Source organism: Typopeltis vanoorti, chromosome 23 (genome assembly GCF_054136105.1).
Source record: "Typopeltis vanoorti isolate ZY-2024b chromosome 23, IOZ_Tvanoo_1.0, whole genome shotgun sequence".
Taxonomy (NCBI): Eukaryota; Metazoa; Arthropoda; class Arachnida; order Uropygi; family Thelyphonidae; genus Typopeltis; species Typopeltis vanoorti.
Genome location: NC_143571.1, coordinates 27,246,147 through 27,265,214, shown reverse-complemented (window position 1 = coordinate 27,265,214; position 19,068 = coordinate 27,246,147). Strand labels below are relative to the sequence as shown.

The 19,068-nt window shown below is 37.2% G+C and overlaps 1 protein-coding gene across 1 annotated transcript in view; it reads left to right on the top strand.

Moving 5' to 3' along the window:
* Positions 1 to 6,361: 6,361 nt before the first annotated feature.
* Positions 6,362 to 19,068, top strand: part of LOC150093710 (centrosomal protein of 290 kDa-like) — a 400,621-nt gene continuing 387,914 nt past the window's right edge. The window contains exons 1-3 of the mRNA XM_090412504.1: positions 6,362 to 6,456; positions 6,542 to 6,581; positions 6,790 to 6,993. Of these exons, the coding sequence (XP_090268630.1) occupies positions 6,362 to 6,456; positions 6,542 to 6,581; positions 6,790 to 6,993 (339 nt within the window). The remainder of the gene's footprint in view (positions 6,457 to 6,541; positions 6,582 to 6,789; positions 6,994 to 19,068) is intronic.

Genomic DNA, 19,068 nt, shown 5'->3' with positions numbered 1-19,068 from the left:
GTAGCTGCAGAATGACGAATAATAAAAGGGTGTAAAGTGAAAAACAATATAGTTTTTTTTATTGCTTCTGCTTTCCCTTGCTGTTTTGTCAGATTTGAAGTGAACATGTGTTATCCACATTTCAACCAAGGCTCAGTATATCTTCAGAAGTGCTAAGTGATACTTGAACAAAGTGTGTCGTGAGTTAACCCCAATATTTATATATTTTTCGGAAACCCTTTTTTTTAATAATGAAAAAGTGGGTTAGAACTAGGACTTTGAAACGAAGAGCAAATGAAACAAGTAATGCTAATCCTAATTGTAATACAGGTGTTGTTAACAGCCAGTAAATATGATACTATTGAAGTAGAAGAAACAAGCAGTTCAAAGAAAAAATACAGTAGGAAATATAACAGTTCATATTTGGAATTCGGGTTTACTTGGTGTGGAGATGAAAGTAAACAGAAACCTCAATGTGTTTTGTGTTATGGAGTGTTGTCGAACAAGTGCATGAAACCTGTGAAACTCCGACAACATTTAGAAACTAAACATTGTGATGTGAAAAATAAGCCAATTGAATTTTTTCATCGACGCTTAGGGACCTTAAATCATGGGAAAGATATAATTTCAGCCATGGGTTCCATTAATAGCAAAGCACTGGAAGCATACTATCTCTTAAGTTTGTGCATAGCGAAAACAGGGAAACCTCGTTCTATTGGGGAAAATTTACTACTTCCAGCTATGAAAGACGTGGTAAAAACTATGTTTGGCAACAAGTTACTAAAAGATGTTGATTTGATTTCTCTTTGAAATGACACTGTCGGTTGCAGAATTGATGACATGGCAGGTGACATAGAATCTCAGTTAATCAAAAGAGTTAAGAGGAGCCCTTATTATGCATTACAAATAGACGAGACTACTGATGATACAAATGATGCGCAGTTAATATGCTACGTAAGATATGCGCATGATAACAACATTCATGATGATATTCTGTTTTGTAGAACTTTGTCATCCCGAACTACTGGAGAATAAATATTTCACACTCTCGATAACTACATAATACACAAAGGGATCCAGTGGGGAAAATGTATAGGCTTCTGTTCGGATGGAGCTCGTGCTCTTACAGGCAGGCATAGTGGGGTTGTTTCTAAGGTCAAAGAAGTAGCTCCGGATATGAATTGAGTGCATTGTTTCATACATAGGGAAGCGTTAGCCTCCAAAGGAATGCCACCAGAATTTAAAACTGTGCTATACAACGCTGTCAATCTAGTTAATTTTAATAAAGCTCAGCCGTTAAATAACAGGTTATTTTCAGTACTCTGCAATGAAATGGGCAGTGAATATACACAACTTTTGCTTCATTCTGAAATTCGCTGGCTTTCCTGGGGCAAAGTACTAACAAGGTTATTTCAATTAAGGCACGAAGTTTTATTATTTGTAAATGAATGTAATTCTGATTTTGCATCACTGCTTGTTGACGAAGCATGGTTATCAACACTATCCTATCTTTCAGACATTTTTTCGAAATTAAATGAACTAAATCTCTCCCTTCAGAGAAATTTTTTAACTGTTCTTGATGCCTACGACAAAATAAAGGCATTCGAGAAAAAACTAGTTTTATGGATTAATTATGTAAAAGGCAGACAATTTGCACTTTTTCCAACAGTGGAATCCTTTTTAGTGGAAAATAATATTTTTGTTCATTTTGAGTTTGTGAAAAGGGTTTGTGACCACCTCAAAAATCTGAAACGGAGTTTTGAAACATATTTTCCAAATAACTTTTATAAGAAATTTCTGTGGGTTCGCGATCCATTTCAGGCTTGCAGTCACCAGAACGACCTTTTGTTATCGAAAAAGGACAGTTAATTGAGCTTTCAAGTGACAGTGGGCTTGAAATGCAATTCTGTGATCTTGGTTTTTTTCTTGATTTTGGATCTCGTCTTCAGTGAGAAATGAATTTCCAGAATTACCTGAAGAAGCATTGAAAATCATCCTGCAGTTTTCTACAACCTATCTTTGTGACAAAGGATTTTCATTGCTCCTTCAAATAAAAACAAAATACAGAAATCGTCTAAGTGTGTGTGTGCCGATCTTCAACTGAAGTTGACCAATATTGAACCAGATATCCAGCAGCTCTGCAAGGGCCGAGAAGCTCAACCATCTCATTAAAAGTAAGAAGTAACATAATTATATCATCTTATTTATTTGTTTAATAAAAATTAAAACTTTGTGCAATAATGATACACTTTTAATTGTTTACTTTCAATTTAATTAATTATGTTGTCATATCTTTCAAAACATGCTTTTAGATTTATTATGGCATAGATGGCATTATAAATGGCACAGTTTTTCCGAAATGTTGGTAATTCCTGCATAGGTTTTTTTAAAAAAATTACAAAAAGTCAAAACGATGTATAGGGAAATAAATTAAAACACTATGTTTATTTTTGAAGTAAAACTTTAATTCCAACATTCTAAAATGTTATTTTTCTTGCTTTTCTGTTCGCAGAATCGTCGATCACATTGTTGAAGTATATTTCATCACTCAGTTGCTGTTTTATAGACAGTAAGGCAAGATTTCATAAACGCCAAAAAAGGTGCCACCAGGGGCTGATCTCTCTCTCCCCCACCCCCTCCCCAGCTATGTCTCTGTAACTTAGTGGTCTGCAGAATTGTTTTAGGCATTTTACTGGTCCTTGGGCTTAGGAAGGTTGAGAAACGCTGACCTATAGTATATTAGTATCATGTATGGATAATGAGTTCAGAAAGGAGAAACTTGTTTACATTTGATTTAAAAGACTGCATATTGTATTCCTTGGGACACATAACAGGGGGAAGACTGTTCCACAATACAGCAGTTGCAGGAGATAAAGGAGGAGGAAAAGAAACTTGTTCTGTGGGTTTCAAGGTGCACCATGAAGGGATGTAGAGCAGCAGCTGCACGTGTTCCAATGGGCTTATACTAAGCGGAGGAATTATTGGTGCTATTTCAGATGAACATTTGCCATTGAAATATTTATAGAATATACATATTGCAGAAACCAAATGCCTGTGTGAAAGTGGGAGGAGTGAGTTGGTAAAAGATGGGTTATTAATCAGTCTAGTTGCTCTTCTCTGTATTGAGTCAAGTGAGAGCAATATTCAATAGCTTGGTGGATTTGTGATTTGTAAAAGGTTAACAGCTTTCAGAAGTGAAGTAACAACAATTTGAGTGAAAGAGGCTAGGGTAATTCCAAGAAGAAAAATTTCATCTTGTCTGGAAATTTGAGTGTTGTCAAAAATAATACTGGGAGAAAATGTTTTGTGAGAAATAACACAGAACTGGGTTTCACTGGCATTGAAATTTACAAGTTTATCCGAATCCCATTGGAGGATGGCTTGGAGAGAACTGAGGATAGTGATGGTTTATGTTCTGTAGGTTGAAGTGAGTTGAGTAGAGTGAGATTTATCAAATGAAAAGGAGGAGTGCTATATGCTGTCATCTGCAAAACTGTGTATTGGGTTGGCGGTCAACTGAAGTAGGGCATTGATATATATAGAAGGAACAGGGTTGGTGAAAGAACAGAATCTTGTGGAACCCTGGCATTAGTTGAATGGTGAGAGGATATGCAACCATCTACAATCATACACAGTGTGCATCTAGATAGAAAGCTGGCAATCGAACTGCAGAAGTCCTGATGGGAATTTGTTTAGTAAGCCTTTGTTCCAGACCCAGTCAAAATCTTTGGAAGTATAAAGTGCAACCACTTGAGATTCACCAAACTTTTTCATGGAATTTGTTCCGAGATGGGTGACATATATTAGGAAATCTCCTGTTGATTGGCAGCAACGGGAATCCATACTGGTGTTTGTTTATTAGCTGGGTGCCTTGGACGTAGTGCAGGAGTTGGGAACTGATCATCCTCTCCATTACTTTAGATAGGACTGATGTGTGTGTGTGTGTGTGTGTGTGTGTGTGTGTGTGTGTGTGTGTGTGTGTGTGTGTGTGTGTGTGTGTGTGTGTGTGTGTGTTAGAGATAGGATGATGGTTTGATGGCAGTGATTTGTCAACCTTCTTTGGAATGGGTTGAACCTAAGCCAATTTTCAGGCTTTGGCAGATATGGAGATAGTGGAGTGAGAGAGTGTATACAGGTGACAGTCAGTTCTAGTGTATAAACCTTCAGGACAAGTGGAGGAATGGCATCAGGACCAGGAGACTTTTTTGTGTCTAGTTTGGACAGTATCAATTTGGTATATTGAAAGACCTATGCAATTTTGGTTTGAGAGGTAAGCTCCCTCTTTTTATCAAGAACTTTCTATCCAAAGAAATCTTTCAAATGTGAACTCCTCTCTCCCTACTGTATATCCAAGATGAGGAAGTCCCACAAGATTCAGTATTAAGTATCACACATTTTGTAGTCAGGGTCAACTCGATAACAAAACAACTTTCTCCAACAGTAAAGAATTCCATCTTTGTGGATGATTTTACCATCTTCTGTCATTCATGTAATATGAGGCTCATAGAAAGACATCTGCTGTAAGCTGTTGACAATCTCTCAAAATTGGTGCTTGTAAATGGGTTCAGATTTTCACAGCAGAAGTCAGTTTGTGTGCACTTTTTTTATTGGCGTAGTCTGTTCTGCATCCTGACCCAGAATTCTGACTAGGATAAACATTTATCCCAGTTGCACCACAAACTAAGGTCTTAGTACTCATATTTGACAGCAAACTAAGTTTTCTCCCATATATATATATATATTAGTTACATGACATGCTATAAAGCAGTTAACATCCTTTGCTCCATATCATCCATCTCTTGGGGTTTTATTATTATTATTATTATACAGGCACCTCCATGGAGTCCAAAAACTCATCGCAGGAGATCCAATCTATCCACACAATCTATCATACCTCTCCTTGAACCCATTAACAGACAAAGAACTCTTCATGCAAAAAATCTAGTCCTCATACCCCTACTAATCACATGTTTTTTCAACTTCCAGGGATGACCCCTTGTTCCTGCCCCTCTGGTCAAGTGCTGAAACATTTCCACTGCATCAGGCCTATAAAACTCCTTAAGCAACTAAAATCTTTCTATCGTATCCCCTCTTTTTCTCCTATCAACCAATTTCTGCAATCCATACACACCTACGATCTATCCTCATAGGGTACATTCCACAGGTCATTCACCATCTTGGTCACTCACTTCTAAATCTTATTCACTGCTTCCTCATCCCCAAGAAACCCAGGGGACCAGACTTGAGCACAGTAATCCAGATGTGGGCATATCAAGGCCTTATAAACAGGAATAACAACTTCCTTATCTCTATATGTTAATGTGTTCTTCAATAGCAAAGTAATTTTATGGGCTACTTTAGCAACCTTAGCAATATATCCTCTAAACTTTAACTCTCTGTCTACCACCATCCCTAAATCTCGCTATATCTATTTCCCAGAGTACAGTTCCATCAATACGATACATGGTTTGTAATCTATTTTTCCTCAAATGCATAACTTTACATTTTTACACATTAAACTGATATCCATTATTTGTTTCTCATACTGTGACACCTTTTTAAATCATCTTGCAAGCTCTCTACGTGGCTTTGATCAACTATTATTCTACCTAATTTTGCATCATCAGCAAAGAACTGAATATTCGCTTTCAGCTTATTTTCTATATCATTTATGTACAAATTAAACAGCAATGGTCTCAGCACTGAACCTTGCGGCACACCACTAGTGACCTGTTTTCACCTTGATTCTGCCCCTCCATATTCCACTTTTCAATATCTATCCAGCAGGCATTTAACCAGTGTCATGTCCATCCCCATTTGTTCTAATTTGTGTAACAGATTTCCATGCAGTGCTTTTACAAAACCATCATGTAGCCATTTCCTTTATCCAACCCAGCTGTTATTCTGTTATGAAAAGTTAGTGAATTACTGAGGTATGACTGATCCCTCACAAAGCCATGTTGACCCTCATACAGTATCATATTTTGATCTACCCATTCTTGAATTCTCTTTTTGACCAATTTTTCTAGTACTTTTATGACATGACTTAGATACTGATTGGTTTGTAATTTGCTACTGCAGTCTTAGAACCTACTGGATTGAGACAGATGTTTTTTTTTTTTTTTGCTCTTATATTGTGCACTTATAAAGAAACTTGATCAAAAGTACTATACAATGGCTAGACCTACTTCACCCTCAAGCCATAAGAATTCCAACCAGTGCATTTCAAACTTTACTGATTTTTGTTCTGTACATCGATGCAAGTGAACCGACTTTGTTGCTTCAACGTCAACAGCTGATTCTGTTATGTGTAATGAAAATAAAGTCCCTGCCAGACCAACCCATGTGGCCAACTGTTTTTTTTTTTTTTTTTTGGTCCACAATGGTAGAATCTGTGCAACACTCGAGAGAGAAAGAGACTGCCATAATGCCCATTAGTTCGCATATAAATGCCCTCTTACAAGCTCTGTATATTGGGTTAGACTACATAGCCCAGACACTATTAAACTCAATTCCACAGTTTGCATTCATATGTAACATCATGTAGATTTTCTTTTTACAGGGAATCAAACCAAACTAAATTTCAACTTTATGCATGTGTAGTATGTATGTATGTATTGAAACAAAAGTTTTTGTTTGCTTTCTCAGTGGTAGGAGAAAATTAGTCATAGTGAATTTGGATATTAAATCAGTCTTGTATTTAGAACAACAGAAAATGTAGTTCATTATTATTAAAAAATTTTATAATATGATACAAATGTAACATATTATAACAGTGTTAATCTAAATGTTGTTATATTTTATTTATAGAAAATTGCTGAATTGGAAAAAAAGCTCAAAAGTTCAGAAAGTTCTTTGATTGCCAGAGATCAAGTTATTAGAGAACTGCGTACTTATACAGAAAAATCAAACTTACCTGGATCTGTTGTACAGCAAGGGGAAATCCCTTTAGTCGAACACTATGAAATTAAACAACAACTAAAAATTGCACATTCTACTATTGCATGCCTACAGGTCAATAATTTCTTTTATGAAAGTATCTGTTTATCATAAGAATTGAATATAATATTAAATATTCAGTTAATATTTATATATAAATCAGTTCATATTTAATAAATATATCATATTTATTTTAAAATGACCTTGATGTTTTTAAAATATGTTCAATATTATAATAATAACAGTATAACAATAGTTCTAATAATGAATCATAACAGAATTTCATAAGGACATTGTTATTATTTCTTAACTTTTATTTTTAAACATTTATACTATTGAAGAATGATTTTCTTGTGTCATTCAGTTATGATTATGACTATTAAAGTTTGAAGTATGACATGGGATATTTTTATTATTATTATTATTATGTGGCACCTCCAGGGATTCCAGTGACTCATCGAGGGAGGGCACCTCCTCTACAACTCTCTATTTCCACCACTCAATCTGCCCCAACTACATCAAACAGCATCACCTACACCAGTGCCATCTACTGCCCGCCGCCACCACTAGTATTCTTGCAGACAATCACAAACATCCATGCTCAGTGGGATTCGAAACCGCAGCCTTTTGGCTGGAGATCAGATTCACTAACCACTCAGCCAACCAAGCCGGGTGGTTATTACATCTTCCATGTAATTATGAATTATGTACTTTGTACAGCCACTTATTCCATTTCTACTGGAACCAGATGTGGTCCTTATGCTCAGAGATTCTTTGACAGTTATTCCTACTGGTATTTTTATGAAAGATCGTATAACATAGGAATATGCTAATTACAATAATTTAAGAAAATTTAATTAATACTTCTGATATTTCTCTAAAGTCAAATTTACGTAATCAGAGAACAGTGTGCAGATACATATATCCATTCGACACCATATTTGGTAAGTGAGAGTGAAGTTGAGCAGAGATAGTACTGAAGTCCTAAATAGTGCTACCTAGCAAGCTAGATTGGGTGTTTTAGTGTAAGTCATCAGATTGGGTATGTTTGGCCATTGGGCTGATAGTCTGTGGGCAAGCATTTCCCATATTTGAGGCAGTTTCATGCACAGAATCTTTGAGCATAAAGACTATATCTGGTTCCACTACTATAGCAATTCAGAACTTAACATACCATGCTTTGGATATCCACCACAAGATATGCTGGAAAAAGGCCAACACTTCATCTGTAGTAAAGATAAATATAAGGGACTATTCCCAGAATCTGTCTCTGCTTGAAAAAATTATGCAAACCTCACCAAATTTGGATGCATCAAACTGCCTTTAATCTGAAAAATATACATCCTCAGTCCATCAGCCTAACTGCATAGAATACCCATTCTAGCCCAGCAGATGACACTATTTAGCACTTTGACTAGCTTTGTCTGCTCTGCTTCCATCTCTCGCATATATTTTACCCTGATGATGCCAATTGGACTTTGGCGAAATATGGGAAGTATTTATTAAAGAATTTTAATTACTATTCTTCATGTATAAGTGTTTTTTATGTGGCAGTTTTTTTTTTTCTGTGGGCATTAGTTTTGGAATTTTTTTCACATGTTTTTATTCTTTTTTATATATATGGTCTTCCTCTTGGCATTTACCTTTTTATTCTTCCTTGTTATCTCTAAGTTTATTAGCTCACATATCAAAACCTCTTTTTTTTATTTTGGTATTGTTTTTTGTTAAGTCCCTAATATATTAGTAACTTTAGATAGACAGAAAGTTGAAGAAAAAGGAAAAACCTGTTAATCGTTGTACTTAATGACTTGTGTATTACACTCCAGCAAATAACATCAGAGGTAGTCTACAAGGTCTGCAGTAGCAAGGATGAATGAAGAGGAAGAAAAATTTGATTTGCAATTTTGCAATATAATACATTTAGTTTAATCCTTTATCCAAGTATGAGCAAACAAAGTTTGCACCTGAAAGTATCTTCAGGACTGGGGGTAAGGTAGTACAACACCAGGCAACTTGTTGCAAAGGTGGGGCAAGCTTACATCACTTCTATCTCAGTATCTCCCATAATGCAAAACACATCTCCTTGCAGATATGTATAATGTTATGCAATAAGGGAAGGGCCACTACCCAGACTAGTTTCGACCTTTATTGAGGTCTCTTCAGTGGGAGCCAGGCCCAGATGTGGAGATACCAGACAGAAGCAATAGCAAGGTCATCTCTACCTATGGGAGTTGCCAAAAGGTGTGCCACCTTTTTTTTTTATTAAATTACTCTGGATTTAGAGAAAGATGTTGAAAGTTTATTTTTCACTTGGTTGGACTATAATAAATTTAGTTTAATCCTTTATCCAAGTGTGAGCAAACAAAGTTTGTGCCTGAAAGTATCTTCAGGACTGGGGTAAGGTAGTACAACACCAGGAAACTTGTTGCAAAGGTGGAGCAAGTTTACATCACTTCTATCTTAGTATCTCCCATAATGCAAAACATATCTCCTTGCAGATATGTATAGTGTTGGAAACTCCCATAGGTAGAGATGACCTTGCTATTGCTTCTGCCCAGTATCTCCACAACTGGGCCTGGCTCCCACGGACTAGACCTCAATAAAGGTCGAAACTAGTCTGGGTAGTGGTCCTTCCCTTAATGCATAACATTATACATATCTGCAAGGAGATGTGTTTTGCATTATAGGAGATACTGAGATAGAAGTGATGTAATTTTTGCAATTTTGCAGTTGAACTGTAAAGGATGATGATTGGCTCCTGCATATGTCTTAACAGATTTAGAGGAGAGTAGGGAACAGTGACTATGAAACTTCTGATTAAAAGTGACTATAGAAAACACCGTAGCATGTTAAGTTCATTTGTTTTTCATGGCCAAAATAACTTAACTTCATCATAAAACCTAATTAACTGTGATATGATAGTTAATTCTATGTATGTGGCTCTTTGTCTTTCAAAAACCAAGGTTTACAGGAAGGGAGCAACCTTCAATTTCCATACGAGAGCTAGAAATTTACCTTTATTTGAAAGTCCTTAGAAATTGTCTTACAACAAGAGATTTGGGGTTGATGATTGATAGAAACCTGAAATTTAGGGGATATATTGCAAAGGTGGTGAAGGTAACACAGAGGATTGCTGCAATAATGAGAAGGACACTGACCTGCAAAGATAAAAGAGTTATCATTCCATTGTATAAGACTCTTATCAGACCACACTTAAACTATTGCTCTCAGATTTGGTCCCCAGGATTTGAATGCGATAAATTAACTGTGGAAAGGGTAAAAAGATGGATAACAAAGACAGTTTCAGAACTGTACAATGTTAGTTATGAGGATTGGCTGAGGGAATGTGGACTGTAGAGTTTGGTGGATAGAAGAAGGAGAGGTGATATGATTGAGACTTTTAAACTGTTAAGAGGTGGTTACAGGGTTGACACTGGGAAGTTCTTTCTCTTGGTTGAACAGCAGGAAGGAGTGATGACAAGGGCCATCCCTGGAAGTTACGAAAGGAAACTGTGAGCAAGAGGGTGAGGAGTGGTTTCTTTGCATGGAGGATGGTTGAACCATGGAATACATTGCCTGATAGAGTGGTGAGAGCGAGAACGGTCAGTGAGTTTAAGGAGTGGTATGATAGACTTTGTGTTTCCCAGGAGGGACCTCCCACGATGAGTCTTGATAGACTTTGTGTTTCTTAGGAAGGACCTCCCACAATAAGTCTTTTGACTCCATGGAGGTCCGAATAATAATAAAATAAGATTCAAACCAAACAATCAATTCAGGACATTCCAAACACAGATACATGTCATTTTGGCTGCACTGCAGAGGCATTTTAATGTAGTATTTTTTAAAATTGATTTTTATATTTAAAATTCACAATCTGAAATACAGTGCTTTGATTAAATTGTGGTGGAACTGTATTATTTTTATTATTATTGCTGACCTGGTTGGCCGAGTGGTTAGCGTATCCGCTCTCTAGCCAAAAGGCTGTGGGTTTGAATCCTGCCATGGGCATGGATGTTTGCGATTGTCTGTGAAAGTACTACTGGTGGTAGTCGGCAGTAGATGGCATTGGTGTTAGGTGATGAAGGTTGGTGGAGTAGTGAGACAAAGTGTTGTAGAGTAGATGTCCTCCCTCGATGAGTCTTTGGAACTCCATGGAGGTCTGATGTAATAATAATAAAAATAAATGCAAGTATCTCCATGGTATCTATAGACTCATTAATGGAGGCTCTTAATATATCACTAAGTACTAACCAACCTTCTGCCAACATGTGTACTCCTTTGTTTTGAACTCATTTGCCAACAAGTCGTCCAGAACAGACTCTGACAATCCATTCCACTAATTCACCATTTTCCAAACAAAAAAATTAGTCTGAATCTTGCTGCTAACTATTCTCTTCACTCTGTTTTCAGGGACTAACTCTACTTCTTTACCTTCTGTGTGCACTCTTCATGTAAGTAACTGGTATGTCTCTGTCTTTCTCTCTTTTTCTGCCTATCACTCAATTTTGTATAATCCACAAATCATCAAACTTATCCTCATAAGGAGCATAAACCCGTGATTATCTTGGTCACTTGCCTCTGGATCCTTTCCACTTCATCCTCATCTTTGAGAAACCTGTGAGACGAGATCTGTATACACAGGAGTTCATGTGGGGGCAGGACCTTATAAAGAGATATAATAGCCTTCTCATCTCTGGGTGTTTTTCAATAATCAGGTAATCGTGTGTGCTATTTTAGTCACATTTCCAATATGCCCTCTGAACTTCAACTCTTTATCCACTGATATCCCAAATGCCCAACTATAGCAGTTTCCTGGAGTAGAGTTAGAGTTCCATCAATTTGGTGTACAGCTGATATTATTTACGAGGGTTGTCTGAAAAGTTCTCGGCATCGACCATAGATGGCAACGCTATTGGCAAGATTTTTTTTTCTAAGTTGGTACATCTGTGATAAGCATCCATGTGAAATTGCAAGTCATTCTATCAACTAAGTTTGTTTTATACAGCTGTCTGAAATGGATAAAATTGAGTATCGTACGGTTATAAAATTCTTTGTAAAAGAAGGTTTAACGCCAAAAGAAATTCATTTGAAGTTCATAAAAGTTTATGGGCACTCTTCTTTCGTTTTCAACAATTAAGAAATGGGCTGCCGAGTTTAAATGTGGCCGTACCAGCATTGAAGATGATCCACATAAAGGATGTCCAAAAACTGTAACAAAACCAGAAATCATTGATCAAGTGCACAATATGGTATTGGATGACCAGCAAGCCAAAGTGCATGAAATTGCTGAGACTATAAGGATTTCAAAAGAATGTGTAGGATATGTTTTGCATGAAGAATTGCAAATGAAAAAACTTTGCACAAGATGGATGCCAGATTTTTGATGGATTTGCTCACAGCAGATCAAAAACGCACTCACCTGAAATTCACATGAAAATCTCTGAACAGTGCTTGGAGTGTTTTAACAAGAATAAAACTGATTTTGTGCATTGATTTATTACTATGGATGAGACTTAGATTCACCATTACACACCAGAATACAAACAGCAGTCAAAACAGTGGACAGAAGCTTGTTGTTCAGTGCCAAAAAGACAAAGATGGTTCCATCAGCAAGAAAGGTCATGGCATCAGTGTTTTGGGATGCTAAAGGTAGTTTGTTTATTAATTATTCTGAAAAGGGTAAAACAATAACTGGGGAATATTATTCTGATCTTTTAACCAGACTAGACAAAAAAATTCGTGAGAAAAGACCCGGTTTGCTGAAGGAAAAAAAATCATCTTTTATCAGGACAATGAAAGATGATTTTTTTCCTTCAGCAAACCGGGTTTTTTCTCATGAATTTTTTTGTCTAGTCTGGTTAAAAGATCAGAATAATATTCCCTGGTTATTGTTTTACCCTTTTCAAGAATAATTAATAAACAAACTGCCTTTAGCATCCCAAAACACTGATGCCATGACCTTTCCTGATGATGGAACCGTCTTTGTCATTTTGGCGCTGAACAACCAGCTTCTGAGGGGTATTTTGCCAATGGGAAAATTAAAGGATCTGCATTATAAATTGTTGGAACATCCACCCTATTCCCCAGATTTAGCTATATCTGACTTCTCTCTCCTCCCAAAACTAAACTCTTTCTCCCGGGTATTCCCCATTCAGCGTTTTTCTTCGAATCAAGAGGTGATTGCAGCTGTAGAGGGATATTTTGCAGATCTTACAGATAACCACTACAGGGACGGCATAATGGCACTGGAGCATTGCTGGAATAAATGTATTAGTCTTAAGGGATATTATGTTGAAAAATAAAAATAATTTTGAAATTATAAATTTGTTTTTTCATTGTTAGGCCAAGAACCTTTTAGACCACTCTCGTACATTACAAAATACATAACCTTACACTTTTCCACATTAAACTGATAGCTATTCTCCATTGCCCATTTTGCCAGTGTATTCAAATCATCCTGTAAGATTTTGAAATCATCTTTATTAACTACGGCTCTACCCAGTTTTCCATCATCAGAAAACAACTGAATACTTAGTTGGTGAGTGGAATGTGTCGCCTCACATTGTGGTGAATGTAGATATATTCAATGGGTTTAAAGTGTGAATTGAAGGGTTTTGTGTGTAACAGTGTGTGCCTCCTGTAATGAGTCAGTTGAATCTATGGAGGTCTGGTGTTAATATGGATGTAAACAGGAAATTATTATTATTATTATTACGTCACCTCCAGCGAGTCCAGACTCATTAAGGGAGGGTACTTACTCCACAACGCTCGTCTCCATCATTCAATCCACCAACTACGATGAACCGCAACTACTTTCATCATCCACACCAACATCATCTACCACTGATCACCACTACTAGTATTTTCACAGACAATCACAAACATCCATGCCCACACCTGGATTCGAACCCGCAGCCTTTTGGCTGAAGAGCGGATACGCCAACCACTCGACCAGCCAGGCCGGCTAGCCTAATTATATCATGTTGTATTTTTTCTATTTTTGAGCTGTAAATGAACAGCCCACATTGAAGGAGATATGAGAAGATGGTTTGATGTTACATTATCTATGAGAGACAAGGAACCATATTATCTGTATGAGTCACATTCTGAAGGAAAGCATCATTAGGCCTGTTATCAAAATTGGACATATTCAACTCAGCTGATGGACATATTCAATTCATTTAGTTAAGGATTCCTTAACTAAATTGAATGACTGCTGTAATAGAGATGGTACGGAAATCATGAATAAATAGAAAAGGACTGTAAAAACTTAAAAGACTGTAAAAGTTCCCATTTAGGATTCAGCTGATATTTATATCAGCTGAATCCTAAATGGGAACTTATTGACTAAGTAAAACATATCTGCTATTTAGTCATAATGTTTGGTTAAAATGTCAAATTAAATATGGAAATAGAAAACAGAATTAGCAAATCTCATATAGATGGGAGTCAACTGAATAAATGTGTATGGAACAAGAGAGAGAGAGAGAAATTTGTCAAAACACTAATCTAGGTATGTACAAAAGTATTAAAATCAATTTTACTTTATGAATATGAGAGCTAGGTTAGAAATAAAGTAGTTGATCAAATATTGGAAACCACAGATACAAAAACTTTTGAGAATCATCAAAAGTGTCAATAGATAGTATCAGAATCATATTAAAATTGAAAATATAAAATTAAAAAAAAATCAGCTAACGCCTATGTTGTTCCCGTATAGGGAGTAGGCGGGGCCTTTTACCCTATCTAACATTTGGAGACTGAGTGGGCAGTTCAATCTCCACTGGTAGCCAATCAGAGAGATAGCTGTCCCAGGGTTATCACTGATTCATTGGTACACAGTGAAGAAGGCGGCAAGCTAGTGCTGCTGTCTCGTGGTCACTAACCGTAACACAATATTTTTAATGTCTGAAAATAGTGTGGGTTCGACGGTCTATTTTCTTGAGTTTACGGGACGCAAAACCCCAATTTCCGGGAGAAAAAACCCACTAGCCTGTGCCAGAGATCGACTAACTTGGGAAACGGCTGAAAAAAGGCTTAGAAAAATTTCCTCTAGTCAGCGACTAGATTTGAACCACCAAATATTAAGATGGTATTTCTGAGTATTCAGGAATACATAAGCATAGCTAGTTTCAGGTGGTATAGTAACTTATACAGAACAATAAGAATGATAAAGGAAAGTTTAACAAAGCTTGTCAAACTTTTCTTTTAGTGATTTCATAGAAATGTCCTGTAAGTCAGAAATATCAGATCTGAGATTTACTGGACAGGTGATGTAGTGATTTGGAAGAAAATTATTGGTAGGTAGTTAGTGATGATGCAAACTTTTCAAGTAGCATGCTATCATGTTATCCTGTACAACATTCTCTGATGATGATTGTTATTATTAATATTTAAATGCTCATAAGCATTATTCTTAAATGTCATGTACTGTGCATGATGGGATAGGAGGTTTAAGATAAGACAGCAGGAAGGAAGGAATGTATCTAGAATGATCCTGCATCTTGGAAGCATTTTATGAAAATAATTTTCAGATTAAAAACTCATCGGCCTAACATTTCTACAAAATCTTAAACATTATTTTAAAATATATTATTATTATTATTATTATTATTATTATTATGATTTATTATGATTCAGGACTATCATGCAGTCACAAGACTCACTATGGGAGGCCCACCCTAGAAAACACAAAGTCTATTAGACCACTCCTTGAACTCATTCACTGTTCATGCCCTCACCACTCTATCAGGCACTGCATTCTATGGTTCAATCACCCTCTACACAAGGAAACCACTTCACACCCTCTTCATCACAACCTCCTTTTGCAACTTCTAAGAATGTCCCTTGTCCTTGCTCCTTCCCCTTTTTACCAACAAACAAAAGAACTCCCCAGTGTAAACCTGGGAGAGTTCTTTAACTGCCTTTAACTGAACAGATAAAGTTAAAGAATTGTAACTAAAGTTCTTTAACTGTTCTGTAACTACCTCTCAACAGTTTAAATATCTCAATCATATCAGTTCTCTTTCTTTTGTCTACCAAACTTTTCAGTCCACATTTTATTATTATTATTATTATTCAGGCCTTCATGAAGTCAAAAGACTCATCGTGGGAGGTCCTTCCTAAGAAACACAAAGTCTATTAAGACTCATCGAAGGGAGGTTTTTCAAGTAGTGGTATGATAGACTTTGTATTTCCCGCCCGGGAAACACAAAGTCTATCATACCACTACTTGAACTCATTGACCATTCTCGCTCTCACCACTCCATCAGGCAATGTATTCCATGGTTCAACCACTCTCATGCAAAGAAACCACTCCTTACCCTCTTGCTCACAGTTTCCTTTCATAACTTCCAGGGATGGCATCTTGTCATCACTCCCTCCCACTGTTCAACCAAGCAAAAGAACTCCCTAGTGTCAACCCTGTAACCACCTCTCAACAGTTTAAAAGTCTCAATCATATCACCTCTCCTTCTATCCACCAAACTCTGCAGTCCACATTCCCTCGGCTGATCCTCATAACTATCATTGTATAGTCCTGAAACCATCTTTGTTATCTGCCTTTGTACCCTTTCCACAGTTAATTTATCTCCTTCAAATCCTGGGGACCAAATCTGAGAACAATAGTCCGAGTGTGGTCTGATCAGGGTCTTATACAACGGAATGATAACTCTTTTATCTCTGCAGGTCAGTGTCCTTCTCATTATTGCAGCAATCCTCTGTGTTACCTTCACCACCTTTGCAATATGTTCCCTAAATTTCAGGTTTCTATCAATCATCAACCCCAGATCTTTTGTCTCCCCTACTTCCTCCAGTATAACTTCCCCCTATAGAGTATGCAGTGTCCCACTCAAACCTCAAGACCTTACATTTTGCTGCATTAAACCGACACCCCCTTTTCATTTGCCCATCTATCTAGCTTATTCAAATCCTCTTGCAGGGCTGCCGCATCTGCACTATTACTAATAATCCTTCCCAGCTTCGCATCATTTGCAAACAACTGAATATCCACTTGCAATCCACTGGCAAATCTACTGTCATTGATATAAAGGTTAAACAATATAGGTCTCAGTACTGAGCCCTGTGGGACCCCACATGTAACCCTCTGCTTCCTTGAAACTGCCCCACCATACACAACTCTCTGATACCTATCAGACAGCCAATCCTGAATCCATTTGACCAATCTGACATCCAGACCCATGTGCTGCAACTTAAATATCAGCTTATCATGTAGCACCCTGTCAAATGCCTTCGCTAAGTCTAAGAAAATGGCAGTATATGCCTTTCCCTCATCTAATGCTCTTGTAACTTTATCATAAAAGGCTAGCATATTGCTAAAACAAGAGCACCCCTTCACAAATCCATGTTGACTCTCACAGATAACATTACCCTCATCTGCCCAATGCTGTATACTGTCCTTCACTACTTTCTCCAAGATCTTACTAACTACTGATGACACACAAACTGGTGTATAATTAGACGCTTCCAGTCTGCTACCGCCCTTATGCAATGGCACTATCTTACCTTCCTTCCATTCCATGGGCACCTTTCCAGCAGCCAGACTTTCATTGAAAAGCCAAGTCAAAGGCACTGTCATTTCCCTAGCACATTCTCTCAAAACTTGTGGTGAAATACCATCCAGTCCCACAGCTGCTTTACTGACATCCAGAGTACTCAGTATTTGAAACACACTCTCCTCCTGTACCTCTAAACCTTGAACCTGCCCTATTCCTCTAGCATTAAAATTGACTCCTCCAGGATGAAATACTCTAATAAAGTGTTCACTGAACAATTCTACTATGTCCAGTGCATCAGTCACTCTATTCCCATTTTTATCCCACAATATCATTCTTCCACAGTCATTTCTCCTCCTACTGGCCACATATCTAAAAAATTCCCTAGGATTTTCTTTGGATCTTAGGGCTAATCTCCTCTCATATTCCAGTTTTGTTTTCCTTACCATACTAGTCACTCTTCTGGCCTGTGTCTTATACTCTTCATGCATCCTCTCTTCTCCGTATATATATATATATATATATATATATATATATCTCCCACAGCCTCTTTTTCGCATGCAATTCCTGTTTAATATTGTTTGTCATCCACTTTACTCTTGTCTTCTTGTTCACTCATGGTATACAACTTACCATTGCTGCTAACAAATATTCTTTCATAATTTCCCATGCACTAATGATATCCCGGCCTTCCCATTCCTCCCTCCACGAAACTTCCTTTTCCTCAATCTATCCTCATAACTAACCTTGTGCAGTCCTGATATCATTTTTGTTATTTGCCTCTGCACTCTTTCCAAGGTTAATTTATCCCCTTCAGATTCTGGGGACCAAATTTTCAGGTATGATCTGATCAGAGTAGTATACAGTGAAATGACAACTATTTTATCTTTGCTGGCCTTTACGATATTGTAAACAGTGGTCTACAATGTGGACATTTTACAAGACATTATGTTAAGCTGCATTAAACCGATATCCCCAATCATATCTATCCAGTTCATTCAAATCCACTTGAAGAGCCACCACATCTGCACTCTGACAAATAATTCTTCCCAGCTTCCCATCATTGGTAAACAACTGAATATCCCTCAGCAATTCATTGATATAAAGGTTAAACAACAAAACACTCGCAACTGACTCTGGCAACCCTATTCCACTCATTCACAACTCTCTAAGCAAAAAATCTAGTACTCACACCCTTAATAACCAAACCTTTATTCAACTTCCAAGGATGACCCCTTGTTCTGGCCCTCTAGCCAAGTGCTGAAACATTTAACCTACATCTATCCTATAAAACCCTTTAAGCAGCTTAAATGTTTCTATCATATCCCTTCTTTTTCTCCTATCAACCAACACACACCCTCAATCTATCCTCATAGGGAACATTCCACAGTCAATTCACCATCTTGGTCACTCAACTCTGAATCCTCTCTACTGCTCCCTCATCCCCTCTGGGGTAACCAGACTTGAGCACAGTAATCCAAATGTGGGCATATCAGGACCTTATAAAGAGGAATGACAACTTCCTTATCTCTACTTGTTAATGTGTTCTTCATTAGCCAAGTAATCTTATGGGCTACTTTATCAACCTTAGCAATATGTCCTCTAAACTTTAACTCTCTGTCTACCACCACCACCC